At 54.7% G+C, this 21,755-nt stretch overlaps 3 protein-coding genes across 5 annotated transcripts; all 3 read left to right on the top strand.

The window, feature by feature from the left end:
- The first annotated feature begins 4,378 nt into the window (after window positions 1–4,378).
- Window positions 4,379–14,692, top strand: SPATA24 (spermatogenesis associated 24). 3 transcript variants are annotated; one of them, XM_077937098.1, is made up of 6 exons: window positions 4,379–4,560; window positions 5,803–5,868; window positions 6,442–6,572; window positions 6,666–6,727; window positions 11,989–12,091; window positions 12,202–14,692. In XM_077937098.1, exons 1-6 carry the CDS (start codon window positions 4,444–4,446, stop codon window positions 12,329–12,331), a joined length of 609 nt encoding a protein of 202 aa, XP_077793224.1. In that variant the 5' UTR covers window positions 4,379–4,443; the 3' UTR covers window positions 12,332–14,692. The 3 variants fall into 3 exon arrangements, with proteins under 3 accessions (XP_077793224.1, XP_001083280.1, XP_077793225.1); XM_001083280.5 differs by having other exon boundaries at window positions 4,380–4,560; window positions 6,657–6,727; XM_077937099.1 differs by having other exon boundaries at window positions 4,430–4,560; window positions 5,748–5,868; window positions 6,657–6,727.
- PROB1 (proline rich basic protein 1) lies at window positions 14,055–18,528 on the top strand. The gene has a single exon (XM_001083163.4). The coding sequence runs from the start codon at window positions 14,055–14,057 to the stop codon at window positions 17,088–17,090; it is 3,036 nt and encodes a 1,011-aa protein (XP_001083163.2). The 3' UTR covers window positions 17,091–18,528.
- A 684-nt stretch (window positions 18,529–19,212) lies between these two features.
- MZB1 (marginal zone B and B1 cell specific protein) lies at window positions 19,213–21,501 on the top strand. The gene is made up of 4 exons (NM_001260618.1): window positions 19,213–19,433; window positions 20,487–20,611; window positions 20,938–21,048; window positions 21,148–21,501. Exons 1-4 carry the CDS (start codon window positions 19,260–19,262, stop codon window positions 21,302–21,304), a joined length of 567 nt encoding a protein of 188 aa, NP_001247547.1. The 5' UTR covers window positions 19,213–19,259; the 3' UTR covers window positions 21,305–21,501.
- Window positions 21,502–21,755: the final 254 nt, after the last annotated feature.

Genomic DNA, 21,755 nt, shown 5'->3' with positions numbered 1-21,755 from the left:
GATTACAGGCTTGAGCCACTGCGCCCGGCCGGCTCCATCAATTTTACCTCCAGAATATCCTAAGCCTACTCTCATCTCTGACACTGACTCTCAAACTACCATCCACTTTCACTGCAGTAGCCTTCTCAGTTAAAGTTGTCTCTGTGCACTTACACAGCCCCACTCCAGTCTGTGTACCTCACTGCAACAAAAGATATCTTTTCCAAGCATAAATTGGATCACATCATCCTCTTGCTTAAAATATTTCAGTAGTTTTCTTTTGTCTCTAAAATAAAAATCATCAAAGTCCTTAGCATGGCTTACCTTGCTTAGCAAGGCTCTGCCAAGTTCCTTGTCTCTACCCACTGCCCAAGCCCCCTCTTGCCCTATAATCTTTTTCTTTTATGCCATGCTAGCCTTTAGTTACTACACTCTACAACCCCTTTTGCCCCAGGGACTTTGTGTACATTGTTTCCTCTTTCTGGTATCCCTACCTACTCACCTGCCCCTACCCTCTTTGCTAAGCGCTTCCTAGTTACCTTAATAGGCTTCAGCTCAGACATCACTTCCTCACAGAAGCTTTCTCTGCCCCACCTGGCTAAGTTTCCCTTTAGATTTAGCTGGTTGTTTGATTATTGTCTGACTTTTCTCACTAGACTAAGTTCCTGACTGGTTTTACCTGAAATGAACCTTGAAGGGGCTGGTGTGCCATCTGTCACAAGGATTTGCTCCTTATAAGTGCAGCCCAAATTCTTTGACACTACTCCCATTGAAAGGTGATGGGGTCAGGGGGTGGAATCTGTGTCCCCTCCTCTGGAATCTGGACTCTGACTCCTTGACCACTAGAATACAGCAAAAATGACACTATGCCAGGTATCAGGCCCAGGCCTTAAGAAACTGGCATCTTCCATTTTCTGTCACTTTGAATGCTTCCTCTTTAACCCAATTTCCATGCTATCAGAAAGTCCAGGCAGCCTGTGGAGAGGAACCAAGACCCTTGGTCCTCAGCCCTAGCAGAGCTCCCAGCTGACAGCACCAACTTGCCAGTCACGTGAGTGAGCCGTGTTGGAAGTGGAACTTCTAACCCCCCATTGAACCATCCCAGCTCACACTGCATGGAGCAGAGATAAGCTTTCGCCATTGAACCTTGCCAAATTCCAGATTCATGAACAAAATGATTTTTTTCAATGACTTAAAAAAATTGGGGGGGGGTGGTTTATTATGCACCAATAGATAACCAGAACATCAGCCAAAATGGCAAGCCTCTGCAGAAAGGCAACCCTTCTCGGGCAGGATCACAGAGCTGTTTGTGATGTCATCCTGAGTCTCACTGAGCCCTGGTTGACCAGGAGCCCACAGTGCCTTTCAACATATAGAGGAGTCTGTGGCAGTGCCCAACCAGGGTGACCACCCCTCATGTCCATGCTAGGAAGCAGGTGCAGACCTGGATCCAGGGTTCTCTCTTGCTCATAACCTTCCACCCTGAGATGGTTGCTGGAGCCTACTGCTCTCCAGGGTTTTGCCCCAAATATGCAGAGAGCAGCCTGTTCCAGCTGGTGAAGGTGGATGTTGGATACCAAGGGACATCAAGCAGTGCCTCATGAAAGACCCTAGGGAGGGAATGCAGTTCGTGGGGAAGGCTCAGGGATCACTGCCCCAGAGGAATGTGCAGCTTTGTGCAAGGTGATTCAGGTGAACATTCACATTTGGTACACCAAGTTTTGAGAGGCGTCTGTGCTGAGGCACACAACCTACACAGTGCCCTCTAGGCACACTCTCCAGTACAGTAGCCAGTAGCCGCACATGGCCATTTATTGATTGATTGATTGATTGAGACGGAGTCTCGCTCTGTCCACCTGGCTGGAGTGCAATGGCGCGATCTCCGCTCACTGCAAGCTCCGCCTCCCGGGATCGTGCCATTCTCTTGCCTCAGCCTCCTGAGTAGCTGGGACTACAGGCGCCCGTCACCGCGCCTGGCTAATTTTTTTTTTTTGTATTTTTAGTAGAGATGGAGTTTCACCGTGTTAGCCAGGATGGTCTCGATCTCCTGACCTTGTGATCCGCCCGCCTCAGCCTCCCAAAGTGCTGGGATTACAGGCGTGAGCCACCGCGCCCGTCCCACATGGCCATTTAAACTAAAATTTTTTTTAATGTTAAAGAGCCATGATTAAGGTGATCTTGAGGAAAAAAAAAAAAATTAAAAGCAATATCTCAGCCACATGAGTTACATTTCAACTGCTGAAGAGCCACATGTGGCTAGTGGCTACTGAACTGAATAGTACAGATGTAGAACATTTTCCTCACTAGAAGTTTTATTGAACAGTATTGTTCTAGGCCCTTTAAGAGAGGTCAGCCAGGCACAGTGGCTTACGCCTGTAATCCCAGCATTTTGGGAGGCCGAGGTGGGTGGATCACCTGAGGTCAGGAGTTCGAGACCAGCCTGGCCAACATGGTGAAACCCCGTCTCTACTAAAAATACAAAAATTACCTGGGTATGATGGCAGTTGCCTGTAATCCCAGCTACTGGGGAGGCTGAGGCAGGAGAATCACTTGAACACGGGAGGCAGAGGTTGCAGTGAGCCAAGATTGCGCCACTGCACTCCAGCCTGGGGGACAGAGCAAGATTCCATCTCAAAAAAAAAAAAAAAAAAAAGAGAGAGAACATGGTGAAACCCCGTCTCTACTAAAAATACAAAAAATTAGCTGGGCGTGGTGGCGGGCACCCGTAGTCCCAGCTACTCGGGAGGCTGAGGCAGGAGAACAGCATGAACCCGGGGGCACGGAGCTTGCAGTGAGCCCAGATCGCACCACTGCACTCCAGCCTGGGCGTCAGAGCAAGACTCCATCTCAAAAAAAAAAAAAAAAAAAAAAAGAAAAAGAAAAAAGAGAGAGAGGTCAACAGAGATGGCTTTGTCTCCAAGTCCATGAAAATAAATGCAAGAAACAAAACAAGGGCTCCTGCTGAGAGAACCACAGGGATGGCCAAGTTTGTCAGGCCGCTAGGGAGTTTTGGGGAGCAGCTTGAATGACTTACCCTGAGCTTTCTGCCTCCTTTCATAGTCACTGGTAACTTTTTTTCCAAACTCCTTGTTAGTATAGTCATTTCCTACTTGGGGGTATCACATTCCATAACTTCCATCCATGACATGCAACAAAAATGCAGCACAACATCCTGGTTAAGAACATGAACTCCAAGCCCAGCGTGGTGGCTCATGCCTGTAATCCCAACACATTGGGAGGCCAAGGCAGGCGGATCACCTGAGGTCAGGAGTTCGAGACCAGCCTGGCCAACATGGCGAAACTCCGTCTCTACTAAAAATATGAAAATTAGCCGGGCGTGGTGGCAGGCGCCTGTAATCCCAGCTACTTGGGAGGCTGAGGCGGGAGAATCGCTTGAACCCGGAAGGCGAAGGTTGCAGTGAGCCGAGATCATGTCCCTGCACTCCAGCCTGGGCGACAGAGCGAGACTTCATCTCAAAAAACAAACAAAAACATGGACGCTGGAACAAACTGCCCATAGCAGAACTCTTGTTCCACAACTTACTAGAGTGACCTTGGGCAAGTTATTCATTCTCATTCTCATAGAGCTCGGGTAAAAAGGGGCTAATAGAAGTTCTATGAGGGTCACATGAAATAATATAAACATAATGGTGCCACGAAATAGTGAACACAATATATATTCGCTCTGATGTTCTCCAAACCTAATCTTATTTGGGTTTCCAAGAAAAAAAAAAAAAGCCTTCAAAAGAGACTTGGTGAGTGTGTGTAATCACCGTATCCTTCCCTGACTTCATTTTACTAAACTCTCCTCCTTCAAGCCCTCTTCAGTCCTCCTAATCTCTTCAGGGCCCTCCTCCTGAGGTGGTGGCACATGGCTCTAGTGCAGCTGCCCAGAGCCTGGTATCAGAGTATGAAGACTTTGATCTCAGGTGAAGCCATTCTCGTTTTTTATCTTCTTCTATCTTCCGTGCTTAGGCCCCCCAAGTACTAAGTGTGTTCCAGGAGGCTGGAATATCATACAATGGAGGAAATTTGGAGATCAGGATAAAGATTTGGAGAAAGAGGCATGAGAAGCTAAAGATGCAGGAGTTGCCTATGCCGGCTCTTGCTTCGTGGTCATGCAGCTTAAGAGGCCCTGGATGAAGGCCGAGGGCTGGTGTTCTGAGTGTTGCCTGCTCGCAGTCAAGGAAAGTACAAGCCGGGCCCTGCCAGCTTCTCAGGACCGCGTAAGAAACAGAAGATGTAATAAAATAGCAATTTCCTATAAAATTAAATGCCTTAAGGGTTGTTAGCAGTTTCCTCGCCCCAGGCGGCTCCTTTAAGAGGCGGCTCCTCGCCCTGCTAACAGAGGAAGTCCCCGCCCCCCGTTGCTAGGGTGCTCTGTGGCGTCGCATTCTCATTGGTGGGCGACGGCGGGGAGCACCCCCGAGGCAGCCATTTCCAACTAGCTGGCGGGGGCAAAAGATGGCGACGCCCCTCGGGTGGTCGAAGGCGGGGTCAGGATCTGTGTGTCTCGCCTTCGATCAACTGCGGGACGTGATTGAGTCTCAGGAGGAACTGATCCACCAGCTGAGGAATGTGGTATGCAGCCAGAGGAGCTTGGGGAGAGGCGGGGCCGGATGCCTCACTGATGGGGGCGGGGCCAGAACCTGTTCCGATGCCGGGCCGTGGCTAGAACGCATGGCCCATGGCGTAATCAGGAGGAGGCTGGGCTTGGTCGGTAGGGGTAGAGCCAAAAAGAGGCGGGCTTTCCTGAACCAGGGAATTTTAACTAATATCAAGCCATATTCTCCCTTCCGTTTGCCTGGTTACTGCAAGAGCTGGTAGAGTCCCTGAGCCTCAGTTTCCCCATTTTCGGTGAAGATGACGTCACTGAGTTCCCATGGCCCTCGTGTGCAGGCAGAGAAACTGTTATCCCTTCTATTATGGACACCCTTCCGCAGAGTCAAAGGCAGTGCCATGATGAATGCAGTAAGCGCAGATTTGGCCCTTGCCAATGCTAACTTAGGGGCCTCCAAGAACTTTACATGCCTTAGCTTTTGCCTTCTCAATCAAACCCCAGCTAATGGGTGCAAAGCATTGCAGTCACAGATTACCTGGGTAGGCATGATAGAATCCTGGCCAGCTGGAGTTCATGGTTTTTCTGGTTTTGTTTTTCTGTCTTGGTAAGAAGGTTGAATGTATCTCCATCTCAGAAATAAAACTGGCTTCACATCTATTTCTCATTCTAAGTTGTTCTTAGACAATTTCTTCCCTTCTGGGAAGTTGAATGTGGGGGAAAGGGGAGAGAGACATGTCCTATTAGCTACCCTAATGCTCTAATTCAACAAAATGTATGGAGCTCTAGGCACTGAATTGCCTTTGATTCCCAGAAGATACCCAGGTCTTCCTCTTGGCAGCTGACCTTGGCATGGGTGTCCCCACCATCCAGAGTGCTTTTCTGTCTATCCCTTTTCTGGCCCACCCTATATAGCAGTCAGATCTCAGTTCTAATGTCCCCTTTTCCGGAAGCGATTCTGACCCTTCCCCAAGCTGTGTTGGTGCCTCCTCTGGGCCCCAGATCCCCTTATGTCTCCCCATCAAGGCACACAACATGTTAGAAGTGCTAGCTGTGGACTGCCTCCTCCATTAGACTGGCTGCTCCTTGAGGGCAGCACTTATTGCTGAGTCTCAGTTTATCTGTGGAACTGAATTCTCCCTTCCCAGGGCCTCAGTCTTATCCTACCACGAGCATTATCCTGTTATCCACTTTTGGTCCTGGTCCCTAGAGGGCGCCCCTTCTACTCCAGCCCCAGGCCCTCCCTCAGCCAGGCTCTGTTGCAGATGGTTCTCCAGGACGAAAATTTTGTCAGTAAAGAAGAGTTCCAGGCAGTGGAGAAGAAGCTGGTGGTAAGTAATGGCCTCTGCAGTCTCCTAATCTTCCCCCTTTTCCCAGGACCCCTGTGGTTAGGCAGGCTCATTAAGTATTAGCCTCTGATGATGGGTGCGGTGGCTCACAACTGTAATCCCAGCCCTTTGGGAGGCCAAGGTGGCAAATCACTTGAGGTCAGGAGTTTGAGACCAGCCTGGCCAACATGGTGAAACCCTGTCTCTACTAAAAATACAAAAAAAAAAAAAAAAAAAATTAGCCAAGCATGTGTGGTGGCAGGCGCCTGTAATCCCAGCTACTTGGGAGGCTGGGACAGGAGAATTGCTTGAACCCAGGAGGCGGAGGTTGTACTGAGCTGAGATCATGCCACTGCACTCCAGCCTGCGCAACAGAGTGAGACTCTGTCTAAAAAAAAAAAAAAAAAGTAAAAAGAAAGGTCAGCCTCTGAGAACCTCCAGCCCTAGTAGCAAGGTGGCCAGAATCTCCCTGTGCCCTGGTGTCTATGTGTCTGTCTGAGAAGCGGGGCTGGTTAAGGGAGTCTAGGAGACCCAAGGCGGCCCAGGGTAATGAAGTGACTGCTGCCACCCCTGCAGGAAGAGAAAGCTGCCCATGCCAAGACCAAGGTCCTCCTGGCCAAGGAAGAGGAGAAGTTACAGTTTGCCCTCGGAGAGGTAGAGGTGCTGTCCAAACAGCTGGAGAAAGAGAAGCTGGCCTTTGAAAAAGCGTGAGTGGGCCTCAGTAGGGGGTGTGGGGTTTGGGGGACGCATCTGCTTGCTAGCCTGCCCACCCTCCCATCTTCCCCACCCAGGCTCTCCAGTGTCAAAAGCAAAGTCCTACAGGAGTCCAGCAAGAAGGACCAGCTCATCACCAAATGCAATGGTAGGCGGGAGGCCCGTGCTCTCCACCACGGTTATATAAACGGGCTCTTTCCTAACCACCCAGTGCCTGTGTCAAAGGCAGGGTTTCACTCTAACACCTGTCCCCAGCTGAGGATACAGGCAGGCCCAGGTGGGCCACACCTTCGAAAAGGCCTTAAGGGACCAGGCAGGCCACGGAAATGAGGGAAGCAGTCGGTGTACTATATTCTTCACCGCCATAAAGGAATGGGCTTGCTCCCATTTTTCCTGAAACATACAACCTTCTTAGTCCACCTTTTGTTTTCCCACTTTTGATGGGTTACTCCTAACTCTGATACAAGAGGAACACAGGGCAAGCACTGTCCTATTTGGGACTTGATCCTTAGTCTCAGGGTCAGGACTCAATAGGGAAGGGTGCACATGGTGACAGGGGGATAGGACTGCCAGATCTTTAAAATGGAAATTAATAATTATTTATATTTTTCTAAGACTGGGGATCACTGTGCTGCCCAGGCTGGTCTCAAATGACTGGGCTCAAGTGATTCACCCACCTCAGCCTCCCAAGTAGCTGGGACTACTTGGTGTGAGCCACCATGCCCAGTGAAACCAAGTTGTTTTGTTTTGTTTTGTTTTATTGAGATGGAGTCTTGTTCTGTTGCCTAGGCTGGAGTGCAGCGGCACACGGCTCACTGCAAACTCCGTCTCCCAGGTTCAAGTGATTCTTCTGCCACAGCCTCCCGAGTAGCTGGGATTACAGGTGTGCACCACCACGCCTGGCTAATTTTTGTATTTTTGGTAGAGATGGGGTTTCACCATGTTGGTCAAGCTGGTCTCGAACTCCCCACCTCAGCCTCCCAAAGTGTTGGGATTACAGGCGTGAGCCACTGCACCCAGCCAAAACCAAGTTTTAATGGAAGCTTTTCTGACTTTTTAGTGTTGGCAGTTGATTTTGAAATTTTAAAACTATTGTGTAGGCCAAGTAAAATATCTGTGGGCTGCCAGTTTTCAACTCTGCTCTGTGCAGATGCCTGTGGGCCACTTGTTTGGCTCAGTTGGTGCCATAAGTTGTGGGTCACCTTTAGAGTCAGCTACACTGTGTCCTTACACCTCAGGAGCCCCGTTTATTTCTTAGAATGCTAAACTCCCCTTACCCAGTTTAAGTATGGGCTGGGCGCAGTGGCTCATGCCTGTAATCCCAACACTTTGGGAGGCCAAGGCAGGCGGATCACATGAGGTCAGAAGTTCAAGACCAGCCTGGCCAACATGGTGAAACCCCATCTCCACTAAAAATACCAAAAATTCCCTGGGTGTAGTGGCGGGAGCTTGTAATCCCAGCTACTCAGGAGGCTGAGACAGGAGAATTGCTTGAACCCGGGAGGCAGAGGTTGCAGCAAGCTGAGATCGTGCCATTGCACTCCAGCCTGGGCAACAAGAGTAAAACTCCATCTCAAAAAAAAAAAATGTAGGTATGAATTCCAGGCACAACATCTGCTTTGTTCACTGCAGCAGATCTCCAGTAGGCCAGAGCCCAAGCGCAAGAGGTTCAAGGTCCTTCCTGGTGAGGCTCCCACATGGAGCCTCGAGTACCCTGCCTTTCACCAATTCAGCCTTCTCTCTCTCCTGGTGAGTGCTCTCACTGGGAAGATGCCAGCAGGCTGACATCTTGATCTGGCCAGGCAGGCTGACAAGTCTCATAGTAATTTGGTCACTGGCTTCTGCCAGGGCAGGGCCCAACAGGCAGTCACTGCCCCCATGCTCAAGGCCATTGGTCCCCTCAGTTTTGCCCTCTCCCTGGGCATCCCCTTACTTCCCAAAAAAGAACCTGGGGTTCTTTCCTGGTGGGGCCAGAGACATCCGTCCCCTAGGTAATTTTCTTCCAACAGAGATCAGTCAAGCCCACGGGGCTTTGGATCTGCTTGTTGGTAGGTGTGTGTGTCATGGGGACAGGTCCTGGATGCCTCCCCCAGAATATTCAAAACCCCTCCAGTGGGACACAAGCCCTCTTGAGCCAGTCTGGTGATGTGAACCTCACCCTGGCCAGTGCCTCCCACCCCATCCCTACAAACTCCCCTTGTGTGGTTCAGTTTGGTTTTTACACTTACATAGTTCTTCACTCTCAAAGGGATTTTCTAACCATTCTCTCATCATCGGGAGCCACAGGCTTTTATTTTCAAAGAGTCACACAAATTTCTAATTCTTTTTCCCAAACGAACTTCACAAGTAATTAATCCCACTTAGCTGGACGCCTGGGAAGGAGATTCAACAGTCCTCATCCCATGACCTGGTGAACTCATGTCTTCATTCTCTCCCTCCACCTGTCTCCTCTTTTCCATGCTGCGCCTTCACTTTTTACCAGGTCTTCTCTTTTGTTTTTTTTGTTTGTTTGTTTTTGTTTTCTTTTTTTTTGAGACGGAGTCTCGCTCTGCCGCCCAGGCTGGAGTGCAGTGGCCGGATCTCAGCTCACTGCAAGCTCCACCTCCCGGGTTCCCGCCATTCTCCTGCCTCAGCCTCCCGAGTAGCTGGGACTACAGGCGCCCGCCACCGCGCCCGGCTAGTTTTTTGTATTTTTTAGTAGAGACGGGATTTCACCGTGTTAGCCAGGATGGTCTCGATCTCCTGACCTCGTGATCCGCCCGTCTTGGCCTCCCAAAGTGCTGGGATTACAGGCTTGAGCCACCGCGCCCGGCCCAGGTCTTCTCTTTTGAAATCTTAAATGCTTAGACATTTCTGTATTTTCAGAGTTTGTGTTCTAGTTAATCCTTGTCCAACCTTTTTTTTTTTTTTTTTGAGACGGAGTCTCTCTCTGCCGCCCAGGCTGGAGTGTAGTGGCGAGATCTCGTCTCACTGCAAGCTCCGCCTCCCAGGTTCATGCCATTCTCCTGCCTCAGCCTCCCGAGTAGCTGGGACTACAGGCGCCCGCCACCACGTCCGGCTAATTTTTTGTATTTTTTTTTTTTTTTTTTTTTTTTTTTTTTTTTGAGACGGAGTCTCACACTGTTGCCCAGGCTGGAGTGCAGTGGCGCGATCTCGGCTCACTGCAAGCTCCGCCTCCCGGGTTCCCGCCATTCTCCTGCCTCAGCCTCCTGAGTAGCTGGGACTACAGGCGCCCGCCACCGCGCCCGGCTAATTTTTTGTATTTTTAGTAGAGACGGGGTTTCACTGTGGTCTCGATCTCCTGACCTTGTGATCCACCCGCCTCGGCCTCCCAAAGTGCTGGGATTACAGGCTTGAGCCACCGCGCCCGGCTAATTTTTTGTATTTTTAGTAGAAACAGGGTTTCACCGTGTTAGCCAGGATGGTCTCGATCTCCTGACCTCATGATCTGCCCATGTTGGCCTCCCAAAGTGCTGGGCTTACAGGCGTGAGCCACCGTGCCCGGCCTGTTTTTTTTTTTTGAAGCAGAGTCTGGGTCTGTTACCCAGGCTGAAGTGCAATGGCACGTTCTTGGCTCACTGCGACCTCCGTCTCTCTTGGGTTCAAGTAATTCTGCCTCAACCTCCAAAGTAGCTGGGATTACAGGCATGTGCCACCACACCCGGCTAATTTTTGTATTTTTAGTAGAGACAGGGTTTCACCATGTTGGCCAGGCTGGTCTTAAACTCCTGACCTCAGGTGATCCATCCGCCTTGGCCTCCCAGAGTGCTGGAATTACAGGCGTGAGCTACTGTGCCCGGCCCCTTGTCCAGCCTTTAAAGACAGTAGGATTTTCTTTCTGTGGGAATCAGAATTTTCCAGGGTGCCATGTGGGGCAGTTATGTAAATGAAGCACCCCAGATCCCTATAGTCTCCTTGGATTTTGATCCAACACAGAAAAATTATCATTTATTTATTTATTTATTTTTTAGAGACAGGGTCTTGCTCTGTCACCCCGACTGGAGTGCAGGGGCACAGTCATACCTCATTGCAGCCCCCAACTCCTGAGCTCAAGTGATCCTCTTGCCTCAGCAAGTAGCCAGGACTACAGGCGCGTTCCACCACCATGCCCAGCTAGTTTTTTGTTTTTTTTTTTTTAAGTTTTGTAGAGGCGAGGTCTCACTATGTTGCCCGGACTGGTCTCTTACTTCTGGGCTCAAGCCTCAGAAAGTCATCTTTGCCCAAATGTACGATTAATTTGGGGGTAGGCTTTGCCACCACTATCTCACTGGTTCTTCCCTATACCACTGTGGGATAGGGCTGTCTCTTTCCCCATCCTTGAAATGAGGAAACAGGTCTGAAAATCCAGGCAACTCCATCTTCTCCCATCAACCCTGAAGCCCTAGCACAAGGCTGGGCATCCAGCCAGCCCCCGGGAAGTTTGGTTGGACTAGATGATTGAACTAGGTCATGTTTCTAAGTCCTAACCCCCCAGGAACATCCCATTCATTCGGTCTGCAAATATACTTTTTGTATACCTATTATGTGCCAGGTACTGTTTTAGGCATTAGGGATAAAGGTGTGAATAAAACAAAGATCCTTGTCCTAGTGGACCTTACATCCTAGTAGCAGAGAAGACAGATGAATAAAGTATATGGTATGTTAGGTAAAAGTGTTAAGAAAAATAAAGCAGGATGTCGGGCATGGTGGCTCACTCCTGTAATCCCAGCATTTTGGGAGGCCGAGGTGGATGGATCACCTGAGGTCACGAGTTCGAGACCAGCCTGGCCAACATGGTGAAACCCCATCTCTACTAAAAATACAAAAATTAGCCAGGTGTGGTGGCAGGTGCCTGTAATCCCACCCAGCTATTTGGGAGGCTGAGGCAGGAGAATTGCTTGAACTCAGGAGGAGGAGGTTGCAGTGAGCCAAGATCATGCCACTGCACTCCAGCCTGGCAACAGAGCAAGACTCAGTCTCAAAAAAAAAAAAAAAAAAGAAAAGAAAAAGAAAAAGAAAGCAGAAAGCAGGAAGAGGGAGTAGGAAGTACTGGGAAATGTAATTTTTAGATGAGGGAGAGTTTCTCCAAGGAGGCAACATCTGTAAAGACCTGCTGGAGTTGAGGGCAGGTGCCATTCATCTTCCAGCCTTTGGGCAGGACTGCCCACCTCTCTCCAAGGACCTTCTCCTGCCCTCATGTGGGTCCTCTGGTCCAGAATAGACTTGTGAAGTCATTGACAACAATCCTCAAACACTGCACTCCCCCAAGACTGCATAATAAACTCATTCATACTAAGGTATTAGCAGTTCTTCATGGAGAACTCCTGGGTGGGCAGCCAAGCTCTGAAAAGCCCCATGAGGGAATGCCTTATCTCAGGAAGGAGCCCTGGGATGGGAACCACCCCTCCTCCCTGCCTCTTTCCCCCACAGAGATTGAGTCTCACATTATAAAGCAAGAAGATATACTTAATGGCAAAGAGAATGAGATTAAAGAGTTGCAGCAAGTTATCAGCCAGCAGAAACAGATCTTCAGGTGAGGGGTCTGGGCCTGGCTGGGGGTGTTGATGACACTGGGGAGCCAGACCTCTGGCCCCTACATACCCTGGGCTGTCTACAGTCCACCACCAGCGGGCTCCATTGCAGGAATCACATGTCTGACTTCCGGATCCAGAAGCAGCAGGAGAGCTACATGGCCCAGGTGCTGGACCAGAAGCATAAGAAAGCCTCAGGGACGCGTCAGGCCCACAGCCACCAGCATCCCAGGGAAAAATAAAATGGCCGCCGCTTTCCTGTTCTCTGGCTGTAATCCCCAGCCTCTGCCTTCTCTGCTCTGGGAGTCCCCAGCCTCTAGGCCCTGCTACTTCCCTCCCTTTTGGGTACTGGTAGCGGTCCACAAGGTGGGGGCTTGTAGCCTACGGGAGGAGCTGGGTCTTTGTTGTCTGGTAGGCACCACCGCTTCCTTTGGGTATTTAATCCCTTCCTATATAAACAGCCCTGGTTACCCAGTAACATCCCACCCCACTCCCAGTGTCCTGGTAAATTTGACTCTCCCAACTTGACTACAGGGCTGGAAGCCCTGACCAGAAACTTCAGAGACAGTGGGTTCCAGAACCACAAGGAATTTGGGAAGTCAGTTTCTATCACATGACAATAATGTTATACCTGCAAATTGCATTTGCACTTGCTGACCCTCCCCCAAACAAATAGGAGCTTCACAAATGGGAGGAAGAGAAAAGACAATGCTGTGTGTGGTTTTAAGGTGGAGAAACAATCTGGGAAGGGACCTGGACTTGCACAAGTTGCACAGGTAGGGCTGGATGGGATGGTCTAGCAACATTCTTTCAGAAGCCATCACTGAGTGTCCCCTAGATGATCATGGGGACACACCCAGGCAGAGGACCCACTTCAGGGGTCAGGTTAGCCCAGTGTAGCCTGTCCTGGGTCAGTTTGAGGCCAAGTACACAGGAGGGGTCAGTGCTCTTGCTCCAGGGCCAGCTGGGGCCTGAGTCATAGCAGGACCTTGAAGCCAGAAGTTTAAGGGCAAGTGGTGCCCACAGTTGTAAGACAATGACAGGTGGTGGCTGCCTCCCCACCAGTGCCTGTCCCCAGGGCAGGTCCTAAGGCTGTGGGGGCTGAAATTAGGGCCTTGTGAGTGCCTGGGGGAGCACAGGGCTGTTCTGGCTTCAGGGGCCTTTGGAGCTGGGACCACAAGCTACTTCGAAGCTTCCCATGGGACCCCACATCGGTATCCAGGGCCTGTTCTAGGTGCTGAGGCAGATTGTGAAAACTAGAGCTGTCCACTCCAGCCCCTTCCGATAGGTCCCACTGAGGGCAATGGGTCCAGCCAGGGTAGTACCTTCCTGAGGCCCTGAGGAGTCAGGGAGGCCTCTATTGGTCGGTACTCCTTACTCTACTGAAGGTTGGGGATCGGGGAGAGTGTAACTGGGACCAAGGAAGGTGGTGTGTGCACCCTTAGAAGCTCTAGCTGAGGCCAGCAATGGCAATGGGGGTCCCCTGCAGTGATGTTAAGACACCCGGGGCTGAGGGGAAGATGAAATTGCTGACTCTACCAGAGTCTCCTGGTCTGAAGGTCTGGCTCACAGCCTGAACCGCACACAGCAGTGCCTGACTTCAGGCAGATCCCTGCTGGGCTTCAGTTTCCTCACCTGTGATGGGTGGAGCTGGGCCTAACTCCTGGCTCCAATGCTTCAAAAGTTGGGCCTGCCATTACCTCACCTGCCTGTCCGCCAAAACTTGGAGCCCACCCCAGGTACTCCGGCTTGTGCCTGAGAAGGGGGTTAGTTGGGCATGGGGGCTGGACAGGGAAGGGTGCAGGGCCCAGGTCTCTTCTGCTGCAGGCGCCGCTGGCTCAGGAGTGGACGCGGCCGCTTTAAGGCGCGGTGACCCCACGGCATCCTCGGGCGGGGCGGGGACAGTGCCGGCGCCACCAGCGGAGGCGAATGCGAGGGAGATAGTGCGCGGCGTCCGGCCCCACCATGCTGACAGCGCTCGCCCCGCCAGCCTTGCCTGGGATCCCGAGACAGCTGCCCACGGCCCCCGCGCGGCGCCAGGACTCCTCCGGTTCGTCAGGCTCTTACTACACGGCTCCGGGTTCTCCGGAGCCCCCGGACGTTGGGCCGGACGCGGAAGGCCCAGCGAATTGGCCCTGGGTGGCCCCTGGGCGGGGGGCGGGTGCCCAGCCTCGCCTGTCCGTCAGCGCCCAGAATAGCCGCCAGCGGCACGGGCCCGGCTCGGGTTTCTCGCGAGGCCCGGGCTCCGGCCCACTGCCACCCCAGCCCCAGCTGCGCACGCTGCCGTCGGGGGAGATGGAAGTCATCTTCGGCGTCGGGCCCTTGTTCGACTGCTCCGGCGCAGAGGATCGCGAGGCACAACAGCTCACGGAGCCGGCCTTCATTAGCCCTTTGCCGCCGGGGCCAGCGTCTCCCACTCCTGTCCCACGTCAGTCCCAGGCCCCAGATGGTGGCTCCCGCTGGGCCACCTACCTAGAGCTGCGGCCCCGTGGGCCAACTCCTGCAGCCCCAGCGCAGTTCGAGTGTGTGGAAGTGGCTCTGGAGGAGCGCGCCGCACCCGCCAGGCCCCGGACGGTGCCCAAGCGTCAGATCGAGCTGCGCCCCCGGCCCCAGAGTCCCTCGCGGGCGGCCGGCGCGCCGCGCCCCCGGCTGCTCCTGCGCACCGGCTCCCTGGACGAGTCGCTGGGCCGCCTGCAGGCCGCCGCGGGCTTCGTGCAGACGGCGCTGGCCAGAAAACTGAGCCCCGAGGCCCCGGCCGCGAGCAGCGCCACCTTCAGGCCCACGGGGCTGTCGGAACCTGCGACCCGGGAAACGTCCCGCAGCACCCGCGTGGTCCTGGAGAAGACTAAGTCTCGGCCACTTCGCGTACAAGATAATTCGGCCCCCGCCAAAGCCCCGAGGCCGTGGCCCAGCCTCCGCGAGCGCGCGATTCGGCGCGACAAGCCTGCGCCCGGAACGGAGCCGCTGGGTCCTGTTAGCTCCAGCATCTTCCTTCAGTCAGAGGAGAAGATCCAGGAGGCGCGGAAGACTCGATTCCCGCAAGAGGCGCCGCATCGAACTGTCCAGAGGGCACGGAGTCCGCCTTTTGAGTGTAGGGTCCCCTCGGAGGTTCCGAGTAGGGCTGTGAGGCCAAGAAGCCCGTCCCCGCCGTGGCAGGCTCCAAACGGGGCTGTACGGGGTCCTCGCTGCCCGTCGCCCCAGAACTTGTCCCCGTGGGATCGGACTAGTCAGAGGGTGAGTAGCCCATTGTTCCCTGAAGCCTCCTCCGCGTGGGAAAATCAGAATCTCGCCGTCGAGGAAACTGTCAGCAGGAGAAGCCCTTCCCCTCAGATCCGTTCCCAGTGGAATCAGTGTGTTGCTGGGGAAAGGAGCCCGTCCTTCGAAGCCCCTTCCCAGTGGGAGATTCCACATTCGGCAGTCGGGGATACGGTGGAGCCAGGTAGCAGCCCGTCCCCGCCGGCCTTCTTCCCGTGGGAGGCTCCAGATCGTCCTATTGGAACTTGGGGCGCATCTCCCCAAGAGACGTGGGACCCCATGGGGCCAGGCGCATCGTTAGCATTTACTCAGGAAGCTCAGAATGGGTTAACTCAGGAGGAATTGGCACCGCCTACACCGTCCCCACCCGGGACTCCAGAACCAGCAGAGATGCAGAGTCCATCCACGCGGGAGATTCCGGATCTTGCCTTTGGAGGGAGTCAGCCGTCCCCAGAGGTGGCAGCACCCGACAGCCACCTTGTGGGCACCCTGGACGCCGATAAGTGCCCGGAAGTCTTGGGTTCTGGAGAGGCGGCTTCAGGACGTCCGCGCGTGGCCATTCCGCGGCCTCGAGACGTGCGCAAGTTGGTGAAGACCACTTACGCGCCAGGCTTCCCGGCAGGAGCCCCAGGCTCAAGGCTGCCTGCGCCTCCTGCCGACCCCTGCGGGGAGGAGGGCAGCGAATCCAAGACGCAAGAGCCGCCGGCACTGGGGCCCCCGGTCCCGGCTCACTACACTTCCGTTTTCATCAAGGATTTTCTACCGGTCGTGCCGCACCCCTACGAGCCTCCAGAACCGTCCTTCGACACGGTCCCCCAGGACGCCTCACAGCCCAACGGGGTCATGCGGCGGAGGGCAGAGAACAGCACGGCGAAGCCCTTCAAGCGCACAGAGATCCGCCTGCCTGGGGTCCTGGCCTTGAGTCGCCGGCCCGAGGTAACCTCGGGAGTGCGAGCGCGCGGCCCTGGAGGAAAGAACAGGGATGCAGAGGCCCAGCGCCTTGTCCCCGACGGCAAGGGTCGGACCAGCCCTCTAGGCGGCGCCCGCAGCTCATCCCAGCGATCCCCCGTAGGGCCAGCAGGGGCCCGATCGCCCCGCCCTAGCTCCCCTCAGGTGCACGCCAGCCCGAGCCCTGGGATAGCACTGAAACCGAAGACACCTCCTACGGCCCCCGAGCCCGCGGCTGCCGTCCAGGCGCCACTCCCGCGGGAGCCCCTGGCGTCGGCGGGCAGGACGGCCCCCGCCCAGCCCCGTGCTGCCTCGGCGCCTCCCACAGACCGGTCCCCGCAAAGCGCCTCCCAGGGAGTGCGCAAGCCGCCCGGGGCCGCGCCCAGGGGGAAGGTCTTGGTGGACCCCGAGAGCGGCCGCTACTACTTCGTGGAGGCGCCGGGTCAGCCTCGGCTGCGGGTGCTCTTCGACCCCGAGAGTGGGCAGTACGTGGAGGTGCTGCTGCCGCCCTCGTCCCCTGGGCCGCCCCACCGCGTCTACACCCCTCTGGCCCTGGGCCTCGGCCTCTACCCGCCTGCCTATGGGCCTATACCCAGCCTCTCCCTGCCACCGTCCCCAGGCCCGCAGGCTCTCGGCAACCCCCAGCTACCCTGGGTCTCTGAGGCAGGGCCCCTGGACGGGACCTACTACCTAACAGTGAGCGGAACCCCCAGCCCTGCACCTCCTCTGCTCTTCTGTGCGCCGCCCTCCAGCTCAGTTCCCACCCAGCCCGGCAAGGGTTCCTTGTTCCCACTGTGAGGCCCCGGGCAGATCCCCATGGAGTTGGAGCCCTTGGATGGCCTGGGAGGTTCTGGCATCCAAGCCCCTACCCTCCTCTCTTTCCGCTGCCTCTGTCTTTAACCCATCCCAGCCAGTCGTCGGACAGGAAGTGATCTTCAGAGAATGAATCTGAGCCCCAAGGCTGGCGGAGCTGGAGTCACCCAGGAAGTGGCTGCCTACTTCCTCTCCCAATGAAATTATGTATCCCTTTCCCAGGCATTCCCAGGGCATGGTGTGGTGTGTGTGGGTGTGTGTATATGTGTATATGTGGGCAAGCAAATAGGGAAAGTGAGGCATCCCTGGGCTTGTCCCCAGGAGCCCATCAGAGGAGGTGCTGGGGCTGCCCTGTGGCAGCAGGAACCGGAGCAGCAGGAGACAGGGCGGGGAACTGTCTGCCTTTCCTGATAGCAGGCCCAGGTGAGGTGAGGCTGGCCAGTGCCCCTGGTGAGGTGGCAGGAAGGACTGGCTGTCAAGTCTGCTCTTAGGAAGAGGAGCTGAGCTTTGGCCTTGGAGGCTACTGGGGGGAAAGTGGCCAGTACAGCCCCAGGCCAGGCTGGCTCTGAGAAAGGGAGCTAAGGCAGGGGGACAGCAGGTGGAAGCAAAGCAAGGAATACAGGGAGGGCCTGGGTCAGGGGTGAGCCTGGAACTTGGGGTGGGAAGATGGGGAGCCTGGCCCTCAGAGCTGAGCTGACTCATTTTTGGGCCAGGGGTGGGGCTTCTGTCCCCGACCCCCTACATCGGGAGTAGGTGAAATGGTCATCAGGAAGGTCTGAGAAGAGGGAGGGTTGGGCTCTTGTCCCACAGGAGTCTCTTGACCCCTCTGTGTGGTTAGAAGGTGGGTTAGGGCTGGCAGTAGAAGCGATACCCCTGGTGGAGTAGCCAGAGGGACCTGCAGCTCTTGGCAGATTCTACTCCCCAGTAACAGATGTGGCAACAAGGCCCAGAGAGGGGCTGGCCCTACAGACCAGTCACAGCAAGGGACAGGGCCCAGAGCCTGCACTTCAGTTGCCCTGAGATTCCAGGAGCCTCTGAGGGAGATGAGGGGGGTCTGCATGAGGTGGGAGGTGGTGTGCGTGGGGGTCTGTGTATAGTTCTGAACCAGAAATGGCTGGCCCTTGCCAGCCTGGTGTGTGATGTGATGAGTTTGCGAAGGACAGTTTCCATGAGAAGCAGTGGCAAGGATGGGGATGGATGCCTTCGTTGTTCCAGGCCTGTGAGGGGGCCCAGGTCCCTAGCAGTCCCTGCCCTCTGCCCTGGACTGGAAATTGATTAGGAGAGCTATGAGTCAGAACAATTGGCCATTTTCTGGCTGGAGACACCAGCTCCGATGGCATGGAGGCCCTGGGACCACCCCAGGTGCCTTTACCTCATCCTGGTGTGTAATAAATCACTGACCATGGAGCCATGATGGCTGAAATAACTGGTGTGAGGTGCCTGATTTCCTGCCATGGCCTCTCAACACCCTCCACAATGTCCTTCCATGCCTGGGTATGGCCTGGGTGGAGGGGACCTCAGGGCTAGGGAAGGAGACCATGTGTGTCTTAGAAACACTGTAGCATCCCTGTCTCCCTGAATTTGCCTCCCAAGAGGCTGGCAGCCACACCTCATTCCTTCTGGTGGTTGAGTGGCCAGGGGGCCTTGGGTCAATCAGGCTTGGGTTTCTCAGCATGGCCCCTCTAGCTATGTGGCCTTGGATTTGTCACCTCTCTCTGAGCCTTTGTGTCGGAAAAGGCAGAATAAACATGACAGTCTTATTTCTCAGAAAGGTCAATGAAAAAAGATGACGGTAGCCAACCAACTGTTCCCACAAGGTACTCAGCAGAGTGCCTACCACTTAGCCAGATCACAGGATGTGGGAGGTATGGGCCCCTGTGTGTTCCTGCCCAGGCCCAGCCCCTTTCCTTGCCTCATTGCTCCCTATCTGTGAAATGGAGCTGAGATGGCTGGAGCCAGGGTCCAGCTAGAGGACATGCCCACGTGGCATCTTCAGGGCCCTGGAGGAGGGAGTGGGAGGAGGATGGGAGGGGTGAGGTGTCAGTTCCCCATTGGTCTAGGCCAGGTGTTCTGCGGCAGTCCCCACACCACACAAGCACACACACATCTGCACCTCAGCCACATCCTACACTTGCTGAACTGGCTCCTGGGGCCATGAGGCTGTCACTGCCACTGCTGCTGCTGCTGGGAGCCTGGGCCATCCCAGGGGGCCTCGGGGACAGGGCCCCACTCACAGCCACAGCCCCACAACTGGACGATGAGGAGATGTACTCAGCCCACATGCCCGCTCACCTGCGTTGTGATGCCTGCAGAGCTGTGGCTTACCAGGTGAGTCCTTCACTCACACCCCTTCTCAAGCCAGACCCCTCCATCCACCTCACATTCTACCACCAGCCTTTGATCCCCAATCCCTACCACTGGGCATCAAGCGACAGATGCAGTCTTTAATTATATTCCATGCCTCAGTTTACCCATCTGCCTGCCCAACAGAGAGCAGACAATCTGGGAGGCCTCTATCGTATCTTGAGACCCCAGGGAATCACTCACTTGTCCTTAGGCTTCTCCCTTTCCAGGCCCATCCTTGGTACTGGACTCCCTCCCCAAACCTGACGGGGCGACTTTGGCTATGTGTACATGGTGCACGTGCACACGTGTGAGCACCTGCACGTGAGTATGCGTGTCTGGGTTCACACACACATCTGCTGAGCATGCCTGCGCACCAGTGTCTCTGTGAGGTGGGGGCCTGGGAGTACTTGTGCTGTTAGTTTTTCTTACCTTGTTCTTGTGGTTTAAAATGGCATATGCTGGCCGGGTGCAGTGGGTCGTGCCTATAATCCCAGCACTTTGGGAGGCTGAGTGGGGCCGATCGCCTGAGCTCAGGGGTTTGAGACCAGCCTGGCCAACATGGTGAAACCCTGTCTCTACCGAAAATACAAAAAATTAGCTGGGTTTGGTGGTGCCCCTGTAGTCCTAGCTACCTGGAGGCTGAGGGAGGAGAGTTGATTGAACCTGAGAGGCGGAGGCTGCAATGAGCTGAGATCACATCCCCGCACTCCAGCCTGGGCGACGGAGGGTGTGAGACTCTAAATAAATAAATAAAAATAAAATGGCACGTGCCACTGGGCAGGTGTGCCCTGGAGGAGGGACCCCAGTGCCCAGGCCTCACCTACCACTTTAGCATTTCTTTCCCATCCCCCACTCCCACCCCAGGGAGCTTTGGGGGCTGGGGGAGGGGCCGTGCAGCAGCCTTACAGGTGCTTCCTGCTCAAACAGCTCTCTTGCCGCCTTATTCTCCCCAGAGACTCTGCTCCTATCCTCCCCACCTCCCCCTAACTGAGCAGCAGTCCTGAGGCCCTGCCTCCCAGTCCCTCCTTGTTCCAGATGTGGCAAAATCTGGCAAAAGCAGAGACCAAACTTCATACCCCAAACTCTGGGGGGCGGAGGGAGCTGAGCGAGTCGGTCTACACGGATGTCCTGGACCGGAGCTGCTCCCGGAACTGGCAGGAGTGAGTTGAAAATCCTGCCCCCACCTCCCTCCTCCAAGGGCAGGCCTGGTGAGTGGAGATTCCCACTCACCTGCTCACACGACACACACTCCACTAGGACCCTGGTCCAAGGAAGGGGCTGGCTGGGATGAAGTCTGGGCTCTGGAGCTGAGAGCAAGTGGGAGAGCAGATGGCCAGCAGACAAGGTCACCTTGTGACCTTGGGCCAAGGGCTTTCCCTCTCTGAATTCCGCAAACACCCAGCATGTCCAGCTTGGTGTGGAGAAGGGTCTCTCCCTGGCTGGGCTCCTGCCAAAGCTGTACTCCTCTCCTCTCCACTGCCACCAGCTATGGAGTTCGAGAAGTGGACCAAGTGAAACGTCTCACAGGCCCAGGACTTAGCGAGGGGCCAGAGCCAAGCATCAGTGTGATGGTCACAGGAGGCCCCTGGCCTACCAGGTGATGCCCGGGGCTTGGGGATAGAATGAAGCTCCTGGAGCCTTGGTTTGCCCCACTGTGGGCTGGGCAGCATCTGAGGCTCCCACTGGGCTCCCCTAGGCTCTCCAGGACATGTTTGCACTACCTGGGGGAGTTTGGAGAAGACCAGATCTATGAAGCCCACCAACAAGGCCAAGGGGCTCTGGAGTCATTGCTGTGCGGGGGACCACAGGGGGCCTGCTCAGAGAAGGTGTCAGCCACAAGAGAAGAGCTCTAGTCCTGGACTCTACCCTCCTCTGAAAGAAGCTGGGGCTTGCTCTGAGGGTCTCCACTCCCATCTGCAGGCAGCCAGGAGGGCAGGAAGACCTTGCTCTGTGCTGCCATCCTGCCTCCTTCCTCCAGCCTCAGGGCCCTGGGGCCTGGGTGGGAGCCAAGGCCTTCTCCTCTGGACTCAAATAAAACCCAGTAACCTCACTTCTTTTCTTTGCAAAAGGTGCTTGGGGGGCTGGGAGTGCAGACATTGGTGTTTCTTCTGATGTCCCTTCTAAGGAAAAAAAAAAAAACAACTCTCAAAATCAATTTTTTTTTTTTTTTTTTTTTTTGAGACAGTCTCTGTCACCCAGGCTGGAGTGCAGTGATCTTGGCTCAATGCAACCTCCACCTCCCAGGTTCAAGAGATTATCCCACCTCAGCCTCCTGAGTGGCTGGGATTACAGGCACCCGCCATC

Source organism: Macaca mulatta, chromosome 6 (genome assembly GCF_049350105.2).
Source record: "Macaca mulatta isolate MMU2019108-1 chromosome 6, T2T-MMU8v2.0, whole genome shotgun sequence".
Taxonomy (NCBI): domain Eukaryota; kingdom Metazoa; phylum Chordata; class Mammalia; order Primates; family Cercopithecidae; genus Macaca; species Macaca mulatta.
Note: the sequence above shows the minus strand (reverse complement) of the source record. Positions and strands in the feature narration are given on the sequence as shown.

Bases quoted from the DNA above. Each gene is read 5' to 3' on its own strand.
- SPATA24 (XM_001083280.5), top strand. From the start codon at position 4,444: ATGGCGACGCCCCTCGGGTGGTCGAAGGCGGGGTCAGGATCTGTGTGT. The intron at 5,869-6,441 runs GTAAGTAATGGC...CCACCCCTGCAG, and splicing joins CAGTGGAGAAGAAGCTGGTG to GAAGAGAAAGCTGCCCATGC. The intron at 6,728-11,988 runs GTAGGCGGGAGG...TTTCCCCCACAG, and splicing joins GCTCATCACCAAATGCAATG to AGATTGAGTCTCACATTATA.
- PROB1 (XM_001083163.4), top strand. From the start codon at position 14,055: ATGCTGACAGCGCTCGCCCCGCCAGCCTTGCCTGGGATCCCGAGACAG.
- MZB1 (NM_001260618.1), top strand. From the start codon at position 19,260: ATGAGGCTGTCACTGCCACTGCTGCTGCTGCTGGGAGCCTGGGCCATC. The intron at 19,434-20,486 runs GTGAGTCCTTCA...TCCTTGTTCCAG, and splicing joins GCAGAGCTGTGGCTTACCAG to ATGTGGCAAAATCTGGCAAA. The intron at 21,049-21,147 runs GTGATGCCCGGG...GGGCTCCCCTAG, and splicing joins GGAGGCCCCTGGCCTACCAG to GCTCTCCAGGACATGTTTGC.